This window comes from Moschus berezovskii, chromosome 15 (assembly GCF_049115385.1).
Source record: "Moschus berezovskii isolate FMDL1 chromosome 15, NW_MosBer_1.0, whole genome shotgun sequence".
NCBI lineage: Eukaryota > Metazoa > Chordata > Mammalia > Artiodactyla > Moschidae > Moschus > Moschus berezovskii.
This window is the reverse complement of record NC_142474.1, coordinates 64,865,675-64,883,661: the sequence shown is the minus strand read 5'-3', so window position 1 is coordinate 64,883,661 and position 17,987 is coordinate 64,865,675. Positions and strand designations below refer to the sequence as shown.

The 17,987-nt window shown below is 39.2% G+C and overlaps 1 protein-coding gene and 1 non-coding gene across 2 annotated transcripts in view; both read right to left on the bottom strand.

Annotated features, from left to right (window-relative positions):
• Positions 1 to 9,307, bottom strand: part of CCDC7 (coiled-coil domain containing 7) — a 279,639-nt gene extending 270,332 nt beyond the window's left edge. Inside the window, exons 1-5 of the mRNA XM_088844150.1 lie at positions 7,229 to 9,307; positions 5,450 to 5,542; positions 2,345 to 2,428; positions 1,235 to 1,255; positions 897 to 929 (exon numbers count right to left, since the gene is read on the bottom strand). Of these exons, the coding sequence (XP_088700276.1) occupies positions 897 to 929; positions 1,235 to 1,255; positions 2,345 to 2,428; positions 5,450 to 5,542; positions 7,229 to 7,507 (510 nt within the window). The 5' untranslated portion in view covers positions 7,508 to 9,307. The remainder of the gene's footprint in view (positions 1 to 896; positions 930 to 1,234; positions 1,256 to 2,344; positions 2,429 to 5,449; positions 5,543 to 7,228) is intronic.
• Positions 9,308 to 14,760: 5,453 nt separating this feature from the next.
• Positions 14,761 to 14,926, bottom strand: LOC148775455 (Nuclear RNase P). The gene has a single exon (XR_016039257.1).
• Between the last annotated feature and the right edge of the window lie 3,061 nt (positions 14,927 to 17,987).

The following is a 17,987-nucleotide window of genomic DNA, read 5'->3' as shown; positions in this document are numbered from 1 at the left end:
CTCATCTACAGCAAGTTTTAACAGCACCCACCCTCATGCGAAGAGCTGACTCATTGGAAAAGACCCTGATACTGGGAGGGATTGGGGGCAGGAGGAGAAGGGGACGACAGAGGATGAGATGGCTGGATGGCATCACCAACTCAATGGTATACTCCAGGAGCTGGCGATGGACAGGGTGGCCTGGGGTGCTACGATTCATGGGGTAGCAAAGAGTCGGACACGACTGAGTGACTGAACTGAAATGAACTAAACCCCCATGGATGGCTTTCTGGCAGGTCCCTGGTACGGCACATTCCCCACAGGCATCTTCTCTGAGTACTTTAATTGGACTAAACAATAAACACAGCCAAGGTAGAGCTAGTATAATTCTCTAACTCCCTAAAGCTACCCAGGAGATCATTCTGCTGGATTAATAACATATATAAAATCTTTTTCAAAGTAGAATTTAAAGCCCATAAGGATAGGGACTGGTATTCCTCAAACTGGTGGCAAAAATGTGAAAATGAAAGTATTAAAAAATCATTAAAGTAACATTAAATTTAAAGAAAAACAAATATATAATTTTATGAATAAGCATATATCATACTATGAATTTTTACATAGGCGAAATATTTAAGTTGATAAGGCCTCTTGTCACTTATTTACTATTTTAGTAAATTAAGGAAAAAATAATAGTTAAAATTCCATTTCAATTTCAGAAGAATGAGTCAAATTCAGAGTAGGCCAGACAACGCAGGAATATTGTGTATAAATCACTAAACAACATTTTATTCTACCTATTTATTCCTCCTCTTTCTAAGTCAAAAGATTATAACCAATGGTTATTAAAATTCTTAAATTTATACTCCAAACTGGTTATCAAATGAGACAAAATATTAAGAAAATGCCATGCTTACCTCTTCCATCTGATTGACCTGTCGCTGAAACCACTTTTAAAAAAAGAAAACAAAAAGAAATATTGACAACTTAATTTCTGCAGTGAAATAAATGAGTCCATATGTCTATGTGTATGTGTGTGTCTGTGTATCAAATATTAGCCCTACATCAAATATCATTTTATCTTAGTGTTCAGAATGGAGCTGATTCCATGTAAAACTGAAACATAAAATTTTTAAATATATATAGCAGAAAGTTTGGGAGCTTTTCATTTCTTCAAAACTTAGAAAACTTGGAAAACTTTTTCATTTACATGCATTTCTGTATTTAATTATAGTGAGCAATATATTGAACATACCTTAAAAAGAGATTCCAAAATCTGGAAAATAAAGTTTTAATTAAAACACTTAAAAATAAAATTCTCACAACATAAAATATCTACTTCAAGTCTCTTGAAATTTTTAATTACCAAAATACACTTGTGACTAAAATATACCTATAAATCTATAATCCAAATCACAACAATTTTATATTTACAGATTGTTTTTAGTATATCTTGCCTAGACAATTTAGTTCTAGAAAAAAAAAGAATTTTCCATCCTTATAGATCTATATTTTAAAAACTCAATTCACATTTATGATTTCATGTATTTTCTTAATATAGGTAAGAAATAAAATGTAAATTCCTCTCAGAAAAGCACTATTTTTTCCCACAGAGCAGATAGTACAATAATGAAAAACATTATCTTATCATTATTATTTCTTAAATATAACTGCTATACTGAAGGTCTAAGAATCAAGATATAAAATACTACACTACTACTTGTTTTTTTTAATGGAAAATGCAAAGAACTAGTTTGGGAGATTGAGAGAAAATGAATACACAAAACCCATCACCACAGTCTAAAATACCAATATTTACTACTTTCAAAATGTAATGCTAAACTGATAACCTTTGCCACAAAAAACAACCAAACTCAATCACAACCAAGTAAAACTTCTGAGTTACACTATTAAAGAAAATTTTTATTACATACATTCAGGCAGAAGAAAAGTTGCTTAACTGAAAGAAATCAGAATAAGCATAGGGACTTTCCTGGCAGTCCATACTTACTTTAAAAACAATAAAATGTAAATACTACATATGAAAATACTAATGACCCAGTCAATGCTGTACATAAAGGAAAATTCACAGAAATAAATGCTGATGATAACAAATAATGCTTTCCAATGTCTTTTAAAACAACTTAAGGCACTATATCTCGACTAATATTGCTGACTGGATTGTCATAATAAGATCAAACAGCAAATATAACTAAGTATTTTTTTTTACTAAAATGTTACTAATAACTAATAATAATTTAATTAGTAATTATCAGTTTATAGTTTTATAATTAATACTATTTTTAACTTATGATTAAAATATTAAGTAATATCTTATATTTGGCAGTTTACACAGAATACATACATTATGTTCTTCCTTAGCTGCTGCTTCTAACTGAGTTGCAAATTGTGAACAACATATTAAGAATGAAGTCAGATCATCCCCAACCTTATGAAAAAAGCAGTAAAAAAGTCACTTTATTTCAGAATTCATATGCATATCCAACCATATTTCAGTATACTTAACTATTTTTGAAAATAGTTTTGTATGTGTAAGCTATGTCCCTTGAAATGCATCAAGATAGGAAACCATGTTCACTACACTAGCAAATTCTCCCAGAAAGAAAGTACATTCTGAGAAGTGGTTCAATAATGACATATACCTAACTATGCCTCTCCTTACATTCTCTACACAGATTCAGAATATTAGGCATTCCAGCTTCAGACTCCTGAAATTTAGGGGTAGCAAAAAAAAAAAGTATACACTTAAATATGCATTATAGTAATGCTTTGTGTTGAAAACGAATACTGACTATGACTTCTGATTATAAGTATACTTGCCAAGAGGTATAGTCTTTCATCCTCACTTAATGAGCAATAGAAATTTTTGAAGAAAAAATTACATATTAAAATGTCACAATGACTGAATCTCTTTTAGAAGAGCAATGATTTGTAAATCAGACAATTGACCAAAGATTTTTTAAAAATCTCAGATGCTTATACACAGTTATAACATTCTCAACAGAATGTTCTCCAGGAGGAATATGTTCCCTCAACATTACATTTTAAACACGCTCAAGTTCATACTTTTTTTTATCATGGTAAAAACCTATAGTCATATAGGAGACAGAGGGGGAAACTAGTCATTCAGGGAAGTGGTAAAATGAATTAACCAGAATTACTATTCACCAATAAAAAATGAGACCATTTGAATACTTGCAGATTTCCTCCCACCTACATTCAGGTCACAAATAGAAGATGAAGATCAATTTGATCAAGATACACATTCTTTTCCAAGTATATAGGGAAATTATCCAGGACACATGCTGGGCCACAAAGTAAGCCTCACTAAATATAAGAAAATTGAAACTGTATCAAGCAAACTGACACTATGATGCCAGAAATCAATTACAAGGAAAAAAACCTGCAAGAAACACAAGTACATGGAGGCCAAACAATATGCTACTGAACAACCAATGGTTCACTGAAGAAATCAAAGATGAAATAAAAAAATACCCAGAGACAAATGAAAATGAGAACATTATGACCCAAAACCTATGGAATGCAGCTAAAGCAGTTCTATAGAGGGAAGTTTATAGCAATACAAGCTTATCTCTGGCAAGAAGAAAAATCTCAAACAACCTAACCTTATACCTAAAACAACTGCAAAGAACAAATAAAACCCCTAGTAGAGTAAAAGAAATTATAAAGAATCAGAGCTAAAATAAATTATAGACTAAAAGAAAAAAAATAGAAAAGACCAATGAAACTAAAAGCTAGTTCTTTGAAAAATTAAACAAAATTGATAAACTTTTAGCTAGAGTCATCAAGAAAAAGAAGGGAGAGGACACAAATCAATAAAATTAGAAATGAAAAGGCAAAAGTTACAACCGAACCATGGACATACAAAAGATTATGAGACTACCATGAGCAACTATAGGCCAAAATGGACAACCTCAAAGAAAACAAAAACAAATAGAAAATATGAACAATTATCAGAAATGAAATTGAAAGAGCAATTTTAAAACCGCAACAAACAGAAGTCCAGGATCAGATGACTTCATAGGTGAATTCTGCCAAATATTTAGAGAAGAATTAACACCCATCCTTCTGAAAATATTCCAAAAAACTAGAGGAAATGACACTTCCAAACTCATGCTATTAGGCCATCATCACCCTGATACAAAAATCAGACACACCATGAAAAAGAAAATTATAGGACAGTATCATTGATAAACATAGATGAAAAAATCCTCAAAATACTAGCAAACCTACTCCAACAATACGTTACAAGGACCATAAAATAAGATCAAGTGGGATTTATCCCAGGGATGCAAGGGTTTTTCAATATCTGCAATCAATGTGATATACCGTTATTAACAAATTGGAGAATAAAAACCATATGATAATCTCAACAGATGTAGAAAATGTTTCTGATAAAATTCAACATCTACTTAGGATAAAAAAGACTCTTTAGAAAGTGGGAATAAGGACTTCCCTGGTGGTTAAGAATCTGCCTTGCAACGAAGGGGCTGTGGGTTCGATCCCTGGTGGGGGAACTAAGAGCTTGCATGCCATATAGCATGGCCAAAAAGAGAGAGAGAAAGGAGGAAATAAAAATATTCAGATTGGACAAGAAGAAGTAAAATTGTCCTTATTTGAAGATGACAGGATTGCTTATGTACAAAACCCCAAAGTATCTATAGAAAAATCCTAGAATGAAAAAAGTACATTGAGCAAGTTTGTAAGATATAAGATCAACACATGAAAATCAATCATATTTTTATATACTAATAAGGGAAAAAATTAAAAACACAATGCCATTAAAAATAATTCCAATTAGCATGATATTAATGTATAAATCTAAAGAAAAATATACCAGATCTGTATGATGAAAATTACAGAATGCTGAAAGAATAAATCAAACAAGAAATCAAATAAACCAAGAAACATACTGTGTTTGAAACACCCAACACAGTCGTTGGGTTTGAAATATCCAACATAGTTGTTTTATTACATGAAGCCAAACCCAATTCCTAACTAACAAAATTAATTATAAAATGTGATCACTTTAATAGTTACATCATTTCAATATATACAACAAAGATATTTGTTAAAATTCAATAACCTCTTCAATGTTCGGGATTCTTTTATTTAGCAAACCAAAAAATAGAAAAATAATTTCTTAACCCAATAAAGACTACATATTTACAAATCAACTCCAACCAAAGCTTAAATATTAAGCAGGAGATATATTAGCATCAAAAGTAAGCTCAAGATACAGATATGCCTTAATTAAACTTTAAGTATTTGGCAGAGGATGGAAAAAATCAGTACAGTACTTCCAGGTTTCCTAAGACGATAATTTTCTTGGATGGCGGGTTCATTCTGAGAACATATACAGATTCTAAACAAAAATCTTAGCCCTCTACAGCATTAATGTCTCTACATTAGCATTACATATACTTACAGAAAAGGTTAATTCTTCAAGTTCAGGCTTCACAACTGCTTTTTCTCCGTTTTGAGTGCCATATCCATAGGTTTCTTCCAAATTGGAAACCACCTATGAGAAAAATCAAAGCAATTTATGTACTTATAGTGTAAAAATTGTATTTATTAATATATTAAACATAAAAATGTACTTAATCAACCATGTCAGAATCATTTTAGCAGACAGACTTATTTCTGCCAGTGCCATACACTTAAATTTTCCATCTCATGCCCCACCTCATATCATCCTGAAGAAGCAGTATAAGCAATAGCCCTTGATTCCTCTTAATGAAGACAGGCCCTATGACTCTTCCATTTCTGCATTGAAGGAAGAGTCTATGAACAGATGAAGCATCAACTCTACTTACCACAAATGTATTCCTCAAACTCTAACTTAGCTTTCTTTTCTTCCTTGAAGAGAGTAGGGAAAATAGAGATGGAGACCACAAAGCAATATGTTTTTAAAGGAAATTCTCTGAGCTAACCCTTTGAACTTTGAGCAAACTTGTACTTTGGAAGTTTGATGAACTATACTTTTTGTATATTTGTGCTATCCCTCCCTGTTCTCACTTGGTATTGGGTGCATGTACAACTCAATTCTGGATCAATGTGCAAAAAAGAAACTCAGAGAAAGGGAGATTTTTTTTTTTCCCATCACTGAGAGCTAGAGTTTCTAAAGTGCAGAGAAGAGCTAACAGAGGAAGGATGAAACTTAGAAAGGCCTATTCTTAGAAAGATCTGCTTATGTCTCAGAACCTGTATTTCAGGAGGGTTCCCACTGTTTGCTGACTGATGATAATGGCTCACTGTCCCTAAATTCACTGTACAAACTGTATGATTTATGCTGAACACCTGCTTTCCTTCAGGGATTATGGAATTTTGGTACATGCAGTCACAAAATTAAAAGATGCTTGCTCTTTGTCTATGACAAACCTAGACAGTGTATTAAAAAGCAGAGACATCACTTTGCCCACAAGGTCTGTATAGTCAAAACTATGCCTTTTCCGGTAGTCAGGTACAGATGTAAGAGTTGGACCACAAGGAACGCTGAGCACTGAAGAATTGATGCCTTCGAATTATGGTGCTGGAGAAGATCCTTGAGAGTCCCTTGGACAACAAGGAGTTCAAACCAGTCAATCCTAAAGGAAATCAACCCTGAATAATCGTTGGAAGGACTGATGCTGAAGCTCCAATACTTTGGCCACCTGATGGGAAGTGCCAACTCATTGGAAAAGACTCTTCATGCTGGGCAAGATTGAGCGAAGGAGGAGAAGGGGGTGACAGAGGATGAGATGATTGGATGGCATACTGATTCAATGGACACGAGTTTGAGCAAACTTTGGGAGACAGTGAAGGACAAAGAAGCCTAATGTGCTGCAGACCATTAATTCACAAAGAATCTGATACAACTGAGCTAGTGAACAACAAAAAGGCAGAGAGTACCAAGGTGACCAACCTCCAGTGAAACCCTGGGCACTGAGTCTTTAATAAACTCTTCTGGTATACATTTCACATGTGTTGCTACAATTTGCTGTTGGGGGAATTAAGCATGTACTGTGTGACTCCAATGGTAAAGAAATCTAGGAAGCTTGGACCTGGTTTCCTCCAGTTTCATCCCATGTGCCTTTTCCTTTCGCTGATTTTGCTTTTCTTTCACTATATCTTAGCTATCAATATGACCATATGCTGAGTCCAGTGAGTCAGGAAATCACTAAACCTGGAAATGGTTATGGGGATCAAGCATCAACAAGTATCTTACCATCTTCAGATGTTTGGTAATTTTCCTGATCAATTCATCTTCTGCTATTAACTCCTTTGTCTTGCTTGACGGAATGGGCAAAGCATACCTTACAATGGATTCTCCTGTTGGTGGAGATCTTAAGACCATCGGTTCAAGTTTATCGCGTACTAATTTTGCACTATGTTTTTCCTTTGGTTTAGGTGACAATGGTGAATTAAATAGTCCTTTTTTAGATGTCAATTCTGGAACGTTTACCAATTTACTACTAGAGGTCAACAGATGCTTTACTGGCTTCATTTTGTTATTTACTTAGCTTCTGAATTATAGATAAAAAATCTGTATTCCTCCCTGTGAATAAAACATTAAGATTTCAGATTAAAAATAGTGGCAGATTAAAAAGAATGAAATAATGCCATTTGCAACATGAATGGACATGGTGATTATCATAGTAACTGAAGTACGTCAGAGACAAGTACCATATGATATCACTTATTTGCACAATCTTAAAAAAAAAGATACAAATGAACTTATTTACAAGACAGAAACAAATCCCAGACTTAGAAAACAAATTTATGGTTACCAAAAGGTAAAGGTGGTGGTGGGGGAACAGATAAATCTGGAGCTTAGGATTGGCATGTATACATTACTATATTTAAAATAAATAACAAGGACATACTGTATAGCACAGGGACCTCTACTCAATACTCTGTAATAACCTAAATGGGAAAAGAACTTGAAAAAGAATAGATATATATGTACACACTAACTCAATCAATTTGCTAACTAAGCGCTAACTTTCTGAAACTAACACATTATAAATCAATTATACTTCAATACAAAACAAAAAATTTTTTAAAGAAACAAAAAGGATAGCAGGATTATCAACTGACATGAAGACAGTGAATCCTAAAATCAACTCTGGAGAAATTACAAAATGGAGAGGGAAACATTCCTAACAGCAACAACAACTAAAACCTGTGAAAAACCCTTAGACGTGTGATTTATGCATGGGCATTTAGAACAGGTGCTGAAAGGCAGGAAGAAGACCGTGACAACAGTGAAAGAATTATTTAGAAAACTTTAAAATTTTATTTTTACCTTTCCCCCATTCTTGAGCTAACACATTCCTTTTATGCATATTATTATTTCCACAGAAAGTAATAGCCTTTCAGCAGAGCAATATCAGGGCAGCACCAAAGTCATGCTGGAATAAGTAAGGAAGTAAGACCGGGCAGGCCTTAAGCTTTCATCTGCCTACTTCTCTTTGCCCAAAGCTGATTAACATTCAGGACAATGCCTCCTCCCCAACAGTTTAAAAGCATGTGCCTGACCCTGGGAGTTGTCTGATAGACTGGCATAATTAAGATGAAATAGCATTGGTTCCCTGTTGTCTGAAGCACTCCACACCTAGATTAGTCCCACTGCTGTGATCTGAAGTATGTCCTCTAAAAACACATGTTCAAGTCCTAACCCTTGATACCTGGGAATATGATCATATTTGAAAAGTCTTTGTAGATATGATCGAGCTAAAATTAAATCATATTGGATTAGGGTGGGCCCTAAACCCATTGACTGGTGTTACTACAAGAAAGGAAGGTGAAGACACTTGCACATAGACATACAAGGAAGAAAGCCATGAAATGACAAGTGCAGAGATTGGAGGGGTGCAGCCGCAAGTCACGGAATATTAAGGATTGCCACAATCTACCAGAAGCTGGGAAGAAGCAAGAGAGGATTCTTCCCTAGAACTTTCAGGCGGGGAATAGCCCTGCCAACATCTTGATTTCAGACTCAGGCTCCAGAACGGTGAAAGAATAAATTTCTCTCACAATAAATTATTTCAGGGACTTCCCAGGTGGCCCAAGTAGTTATGACTCTGTGCTCCCTGATCCCTGGTCAGAGAACTAGATCTCACAAGCTGAAACTCAGAGTTTGCATGATGAAATGAAAGATCCTCCCTGCAGCAACTAAAGAGCCCACCTGCCACAACTAAGACCCCACGCAACCAAATAAATTTTAAAAATAATGAATTGTTTTAAGTCACCTTATTTGAGGCACTTTGGTACCATAGTCCTAGGAAACTAATTTGCGATTGAAGTGATTCAATAGAAAGAAAAAAGTATGACTGAGAGAAAGGGAATTGCTGTGAAGTCCTTGTGTAAACAAAACGGGTTTTAAGGCACACATGGGCATTCAGTGCATTTTAGAAGAGGGAACAGAGCAAGTTTATCTAACAAGATGCGAATGCAGAGATAATGGGCTACTTTAAGAAACCAACAGAAAGGGATGGGAAATGCACCAGGTGCTAGTAATTAACCTAACAAACCACTCCATCAAGCACACCACAATTTTCAAAAAGTTACATGTGGTGAATACTTACAAGAAAATACTTATAATTTTACACCTCTGCTCCATTTAATGCTCCTAAGAGCTCCCAAGAATTGATGCTTTTGAACTGTGGTGTTGGAGAAGACTCTTGGGAGTCCCTTGGAGTGCAAGGAGATCCAACCAGTCCATTCTAAAGATCAGTCCTGGGTGTCCATTAGAAGGACTGATGCTGAAGCTGAAACTCCAATACTTTGGCCACCTCATGCGAAGAGTTGACTCACTGGAAAAGAGTCAACTCTTTTCCAGTCTTATGCTGGGAGGGATTGGGGGCAGGAGGAGAAGGGGACGACAGAGAATGAGATGGCTGGATGGCATCACCGACTCGATAGACATGAGTTTGAGTGAACTCCGGGAGTTGGTGATGGACAGGGAGGCCTGGCGTGCTGTGATTCATGGGGTCGCAAAGAGTCGGACACGACTGAGCGACTGAACAGTGCCAGGAGGTTGATTCTATCTCACCAGAAATTTACATAAGGTTACCAGTCTCCCTGGTTCAGTGGTAAAGAAACCTGACTGCCAATGAAGGAGATGCGGGTCTGATCCCTAGGTCTGGAAGATCCCCTTGGAGGAGGACAAAGAAACCCACTCTAGTATTCTTGTCTGGAGAATCCCATGGACAGAGGAGCCTGGCGGGCTACAGCCCACGGGGTCACACTGAGTCAGACTCGACTGAGCAACTGAACAACCACCACCAGTCACTTTTCACCACGAAGACATTTGTACGGTGTTCGTTTGATACCATTTCAAGCACTTTAAAGAGACATTATAGCAAAGGGGGAGCGAGGGGAGGCGGGATGTGGGTACACGAATGACTGGCCTTAAAGTCTGCATCAAGATAAGAAAACGGAGAGAAAAACAAGGATGCTTCTGCCAGAGAAACCAGTGGAAACGCTTGGAGAGGACGAGGGAGGTAGCTCACCCCCTCGGTGTACCGGCTGACGCTGCGGGCACTCAGGCTACTGGGTGGGCTGGCGCTGCCCTGGCTGGCTCTAAGGTGAACACGTTGGAAATTCTGAGCCTCCCGCACTTCCTGCAGGACTGAAGCCTGCAAATCCTGCAGACGCCAGCCCCGCTGTTTTACAAACCGACATCTGTGCTGAAAGGAAAGGGCGGGCTCCGACGACACGCGGCGGCAGCTACCAGCGCCGAACGCCAGCGGTCGCCCGACGGCCGTTGACGCCACGTCACGACGCTGTCGCCCCAGTAGCGGCGCGAGCGGCGCGAGCCGACAACCACCTGCGGGACGGGGAGGGGCGAGGGCGTCCGCGCGCCCTACTCGCCCGCCCCGCCCGCTCTCCCAGGTGATTCCTTCCAGGTGCTTCACGTGCGCAGGTGCTGCTAGGCTTTCGGCCTGGAGAGCTAAAACACCATCCTATGTGGTGCTTTGAGAGCTTGGTCTTCCCTGGCAAAACCTGAGTCCCAGGCCCTCCTCAGGCAACAGCTAAAGTTTTCACTGGGAGGTGTTTAGGAGTCCGTTGCCACGCTTTTATCTATTTATTTTACACCACTAAATGTTTTGTTGCGAAATAATTGGCTTGCCTGCTAAGTCACTTCAGCCATGTCTTTGTGACCCCACGGACTGTAGCCGGCCAGGCTCCTCTGTCCATGGGGATTCTCCAGGCAAGACTACTGAAGTGGGTTGCCATGCCCTCCTCCAGGGGATTTTCCTGACCCAGGAATTGAACCCACATATCTTCTATCTCCTGCATTGGCAGGTGGGTTCTTTACCACTAGTGCAGCCTGTTGCTGCTGCTGCTGCTAAGTCACTTCAGTCGTGTCCGACTCTGTGCAACTCCATAGACGGCAGCCCACCAGGCTCCCCCGTCCCTGGGATTCTCCAGGCAAGAACACTGGAGTGGGTTGCCATTTCCTTCTCCATAGCATGAAAGTGAAGTCTTTCAGTCGTGTCCAACTCTTAGCGACCCCATGGACTTCAGCCCACCAGGCTCTTCCATCCATGGGATTTTCCAGACAAGAGTACTGGACCAGGGTGCCATTGCCGTCTCCGAAACACTTCCCTAGACCTGGCAAAAATGAATCTTCAAAGTAATACCTGAGTGAAATATTTTCAATAATTTGACTAAGAACTCAAGAATATTTATAGGCATATTAAAACATCCAGTACCCAACAAGGTAAAAATCAGTCAAGTATGTAATCAAAAGTTGCCCAGTTGGGGGAGGGTGTGTCTATCTCCCAGAGTTTGCTCAAACTCACGTCAATTGAGTCTATGATGCCATCCAACCATCTCATCCTCTGTCACCCCCTGCTCCTCTTGCCCGCAGACTTTCCCAGCATGAAGAGTCTTTTCCAACGAGTTGGCACTTCCCATCAGGAGGCCAAAGTATCGGAGCTTCAGCATCAGTCCTTCCAATGATATTCAAGGTGATTTCCTTTAGGATTGACTGGTTTGATCTCCTTGGTGTCCAAGGAACAAGAGTCTTCTCCAGCACCACATTTCAAAAGCATCAGTTCTTTGGCACTCAGCCTTCTTTATGATCCAACTCTCACATCCGTACATGATTACTGTACACGTACATGGAGAGATTATCTGGGATAATCTGGGTGTCAGCAAGTGAGAAAGAGGCAGAGGGGGACTTCCCTGGTGGTCCCATGGTTAAGACGCTATGCTTCCACTGCAAGGGGCTCAGTGGGTTCCATCCCTGTTCAGGGAACTAAGATTCCCACATGCTGCCAGGCACAGCCCAGGGGGAAATAAAAGGCAGAGGGAGATTTAACATAGAAAAAAAGAATGCAGTGTTACCAGCGAGGCAAAGATTGGAGCAATGTGTTCATAAGTCAAGGATTATCAGCAACTACCAGGAACTAGAAGAGGAAAGAGGCAAATTCCCTTCTAGAGCTTCTGGAGGTAGTGTAATCCTGCCAACACTATGACTTTAGCCCAGTGAAATATTTCACATTGCATGAAAGATTATTTTGTTTTAATCCACCAAGTAATATTTGGAACAGAAGCTATAAGAAAGTAACACATGTAGTAAGTTAAAGACAGATACTCTGAAACCTAAGTGTTAGTTGTTCAGTCATGTCCAACTCTTTGCAACCCATGGACTGTAGCCCGCCAGCCTCCTCTGTCCATGGGATTCTCCAGGCAAGAATACTAGAGTGGGTTGCCATTCCCTTCTCCAGGAGATCTTTACAACCCAGGGATTGAACCTGGGTCTGCCGCATTGCGGGCAGGGTCTTTACTATCTGAGCCTAAACCGAACCATAAAATAACACAGAAAAGAGTTGTAACCAGTGACTCGAAAGTAAAAAGGAGCTAAAATGGAATTTTAAAGATACCATGGAAAGTGAAGAAACTGGGGCCATTTGCTGCTATTTCCAATACCAAGAAGTAAGATTAAAAGATCGGCGGTCAAACTGCAATCAAAGCTGTCTAACAGACAGCAACCCAGGAGTCAGTTAAATTAAAGGAACTAGCAGTAGTTTGGGAGAGATACAATAAGGCATTTTCCTTTGCAAGGAAGAGTCCTAGAGTTGTTCTAAAAGACAAAAAAATATTAATGTCCCTTCATTTCCCTCTACTTCTCAGTGCTTTAGTTGCTCCCTCCCCAGATGCTTTTTTTCCCCCCTGTCTTTCTATTGCCACAAAATTCTTGTGTCCCATTCCAGGAACTATAACTACATCTTTCCAATAATCCTTTACTGTCACCCATAAAACTTATAAAGATCCATAATGTCTCTGTCGTTCAGCCCATGAGGGCCAGTATAGGGGAGCATATAGGCAAAAGGCAGGACAATATGTGCCCAAATACTATGCAGTGCTTCATCTGTGACTTCTCATGGGATTTTTCTATCTCAGGGAACTTTTACTAAGAGGACCAGGGTGCCCTTATGACCAAAACCCACTTCAAAAAAAAAAAAAACAAAAACAAAAACCCTTTGAGGCTTTTTAATGTCATCTTTGAAAGGATCTGAGATTGGCTTGATAGAATTCAGGAGAAGTTGAGCTGTAAGAGGGCCAAGCTATTCCCATCAAATAACTTGTGAAAAGAAATAGTTCTGCCTAGAGTGCTGAACCAAGCTGTCTTTTACAGCACCTGAGGAAGAGTTATTCCTTCCTTTTCACACATCCGACTCCTTAACAAATAGTACGTGTGCGTTCCTTTTATCTCCCAAGCTAACCAATCAAAGTTCTATAAATTTGCAAGATTTCTACTCAGAGCAGGTATAAATTTCCCTCTTTTTTTCATAGCTGAGTGTCTGTAATTATTGTCTGAAAAGGATCAGAACTTTCCTCTAAGCCAGGGTGAATCTTAGCATTGGTTAGGATGGGTGTGAGGCTGATCATATGGACCCTCTAGCCCTCATCCCAAGGATAACAACAATCAAGTTACTGTTCAGGCAGCTGTCTTTGAACCTGCTTCCCAGTGCTCAGTCCACAGCCTTATCCCTAATTCCTCCTTAGTGAGAGAATAGAGGATTATTTATTGCTGGATTGAATAATATAGCCATTACTAAATCCAAGGACTTTTTTAAAATCATGTTGCTGTTGTTCAGTCACTAAGCCATGTCTGACTCCCTGAGACCCCATGGACTGCAGCACACCAAGCTTCCCTGTTCTTCACCGTCTCCCAGAGTTTGCTCAAACTCATGTTCATTGAGTCGACAATGCCATCCAACCATCTCATCCTGTGTTGCCCCCTTCTCTTCTTGCCCTCAATCTTTCCCACTATTAGAATCCTTTCCAGTGAGTCAGTTCTTTGCATCAGGTGGCCAAAGTATTGGAGCTTCAGCCTCAGCATCAATCCTTCTAATGGATACTCAGGGTTGATTTCCTTTAGGATTGACTGGTTTGATCTCCTAGGAGTCCAAATCATATTAAATGGACTAAATGGACTGTGGAGAGGCTCTTATATTTCCTGTTCCAGGAAGTCATGTCTTGTTAGTATTCCATCTTTGTCACTGAAACTGCCAACAACTGGGAAGGCTCTACAGTTTTGCTTATTCTTTAGAAAACAAGTCAGCATACCACAGTATCATAGATCCTGGAAGAAGCTATGAGACTCCTGCGCCAGAGTCAAAGGAAAGGTTATTAATCATAGCAATAGCAGCAGCCAGAATAGTAACACTTGTGTTCGTTCCCAAAGCCCTGACTCCTACAAAGCAATGGTGGCCAGCTGATGCTTGTAGAGTTGAACTGGGTGCCTTGAGAGGAATCCTGTTTAGGAAAGCCCTATCTTTTCTCCCGCTCTGAGAACTCACCTCCCTGAACCTCAAGAAGGGTCCTTATCTCACACCTTCCCAAAGACGGGTAGAATGGCTAAACCTGTTCAGCTCATAGCCCCACCTATGAGCTTCCCTCCACCCTATCCCTCATCTTTTCTCAAAACCTCATCTTTTTTCAGTGGGAGACATTGTCTTTACTATCATGATGAGTCAACAAATCTGCCCTCTGCCCCAAAGAGGGATGTTAATTTCTAAAAAATATTTGCTATACAAATATCCTTGAAAAGATAGTCCAGATCAAAAAGGTATGAGAAGATATGCAGAAACATGAAAGACTGATGGAGAATTTTAAAGTCACAGTGAATATAATTTTTTAAGATTCAGAAGTTTTTTTTTTTTTTTTAAGTTTCATTCCTAGTCAACAGAACATGCTGTCCCTGGATCCTTAGTTAAAGCTATGCATGCAATATATCTTAGTTAACTGAGTAATAAATTGTATTCAATTCCAGCTGTGGCCAGTTCAGCTTGATCTAAAGTTAATTTATAATAGTTCCTTCTAGGGAATATTAAATATATGTAGTTGTACAGCCAGGAGATGAAAGCAACCTAGATGTCCATCAACAGATGAATGGATGAAGAAGCAATGGTACATTTATACAACAGAATATTACTCAGCCATGAAAAGGAATGAATTTGAGTTAACTGTAACGAGGTGGAGGAACCTGAAGCCTTTCATGCAGAGTAAAGTAAGTCAAACAAGCATCATATATTAACACATATATATGGAACCTAGAAAAATGGTACTGATTAATCTAATAGAGAACGGACTTGTGGACACAGCAGAGGAAGGTGAAGGTGGAACAAACTGAGAAAGTAGAGTGAGCTACATTTAATGTCAATAAATGAAATTGACATTTATACATCATCATGTATAAAATAGGTAGGTAGTGGGACATCACTAAGTAACCAAAAAAGCCCAGCCTGGAGCTCTGTGATGACCTAGAGGGGTTGGATGGGGGGAGGCTCAGGAGGGAAGGGATATATACATATATATTAATATAATTATGACTGATTCATGTTGTTGTATGGCAGGAAACAACACAAAACTGTAAGGCATTTTTCCACCAAGAAAAGATAATTTTAAAAATATATGTAGTTTAAAATATTTTTAATTCCCTAGTTGTTTTGACTTTATCTTGAAACTAGGGCTAGAAATGTCCCTTTGAGACTTTATGTTCAAACACAAAAGCAGTGAATATAAATTTATATATATGGGGCTTCACAGATGGCACAGTGTTGAAAGAATCAGCCTGCCAATGCAGGAGCCTCAAGAGATCTGGTTTTGATCCCTTGACTGGAAAGATCCTCTGGAGAAGGAAATGGCAACCCACTTCAGTATTCTTGCTTGGAAAATTCCCTGGACAGAGGAGCCTGGTGGGCTATAGTCCATGGGGTTGCTGTATATATACATCATATATACAATGGGCCAATTCATGGTCATGAAATTAAACTGATTTTCATAGACAGTACATACCTTTTCGTATGGGAGATTTAAACTTGCCTTTAACATCAGAATGTTGACTATTTTACATAAAAGTCTTAAAGGGTCCTTGAACTGTAACACTGGAAGCACATAATAAGAAATACACTTATACAAGTAATAAAATAGTTTGATTCAAAAGGCCCCTGCTGCTGAAGTTAAAATCTACCACATAAATTCACAGTCTTTTATCTCCTTCAGTTTCATGGGTATTTGTTACATTTTAGCCCAATCTGTGAAACTTTCATATTTGTTAAAACCTAACCACGGGGGAATAAAAGGAAATGAAACTAGTACGTAGAAAATTGTCTTATACATATGTGGACTTTTTAGTTAACTGAGTAATAAATTTAATTCAATTCCAGGTACAGCCAATTCTTCCAAGACTTTTCTTAAGTCAGTTTACAATAGTTCTTATTAAAGAACATTAGATAATAGATAAACATTTTTATAATCCCTAGTTGTTCAAGTTTTTTCCTTGAAATTTCACTTTCTGTTTTGCACTTTGTGGCAATGGCAAGCCACTCCAGTACTCTTGCCTAGAAAATCCCATGGATGAAGGAGCCTGGTAGGCTGCAGTCTGTGGGATCGCTAAGGGTCGGACACGACTGAGCGACTTCACTTTCACTTTTTGCTTTCACACATTGGAGAAGGAAATGGCAACCCACTCCTGTGTTCTTGCCTGGAGAATCCCAGGGACGGGGGAGTCTGTTGGGCTTCCGTCTAGGGGGTCACACAGAGTCGGACACGACTGAAGTGACTCAGCAGCAGCAGCAGCAGCAGCAGCTATTCCTTGTTTTGTTAAACTTGGAAGAACGATTCCTAAGATTCATTTTAACTAAAGGAACTTATTTCCAATCAACACTTCACAAAATACGCTTTTTTATTTTGTGGGCTGGAGATCCTCGAAAACACCGAATACTTTGGAAAATAGGTGGACCTTAAATTAATCACATGGGATTCCCAGGTAAAGAATGCCAGTGGTAAAGAATCGGTCTGCCAATCAGGAGACGAAGGAGAGAAGGGTTGGATCCCTAGGTCGGGAAGATCCCCTGGAGAAGGAAATGGCATTCCACTGCAGCATTCTTTCCGGGAAGGGAAAATCCCATAGACAGAGGAGTCTGGCGGGGTTCTATGCGATAGCAAAGACTGGATAGGGCTCGAATAGGACTGAGACCACACAGAGCACAAATGAATCACACAGCCGAACTCTGCGGCTACAGGCATTCCATGCATCCTCTCGTAATCAATTCTATTCAGAATTAAGAATCACTCCAGAAGCGAAGCTTGCCCGCCAGCCTGAACTCGACAGTTGAAACACTCCTCTCTTTTGTGCAGCAAACGGCAGCTGCTCAGAGTAACTGTAGTCTGTACCCAGGTTTAAGGACCAGGGAGGCTCCTGCCAGTGAACAGAAACTCAAGAAAGGTAACTCAGCACTAGCTTCTAATCAGAAAAACACCGGAAAAAGCAGTCTTCCCGGGAAACTCAGCGACTTCAACGCACACCCCCGCTTTTCACCCCTCCGGTAGCTCGGAGCCCTCCCACCGGAAGTGACACTGAGGAAACGCCACATCGAAGGCGTGGACTGACGTAAGCGCGCTGACGTCCGGAGCCGTTCTTCCGGCGATGGGTGGTCCACGGATCGGGAGGGGAGGCGGAG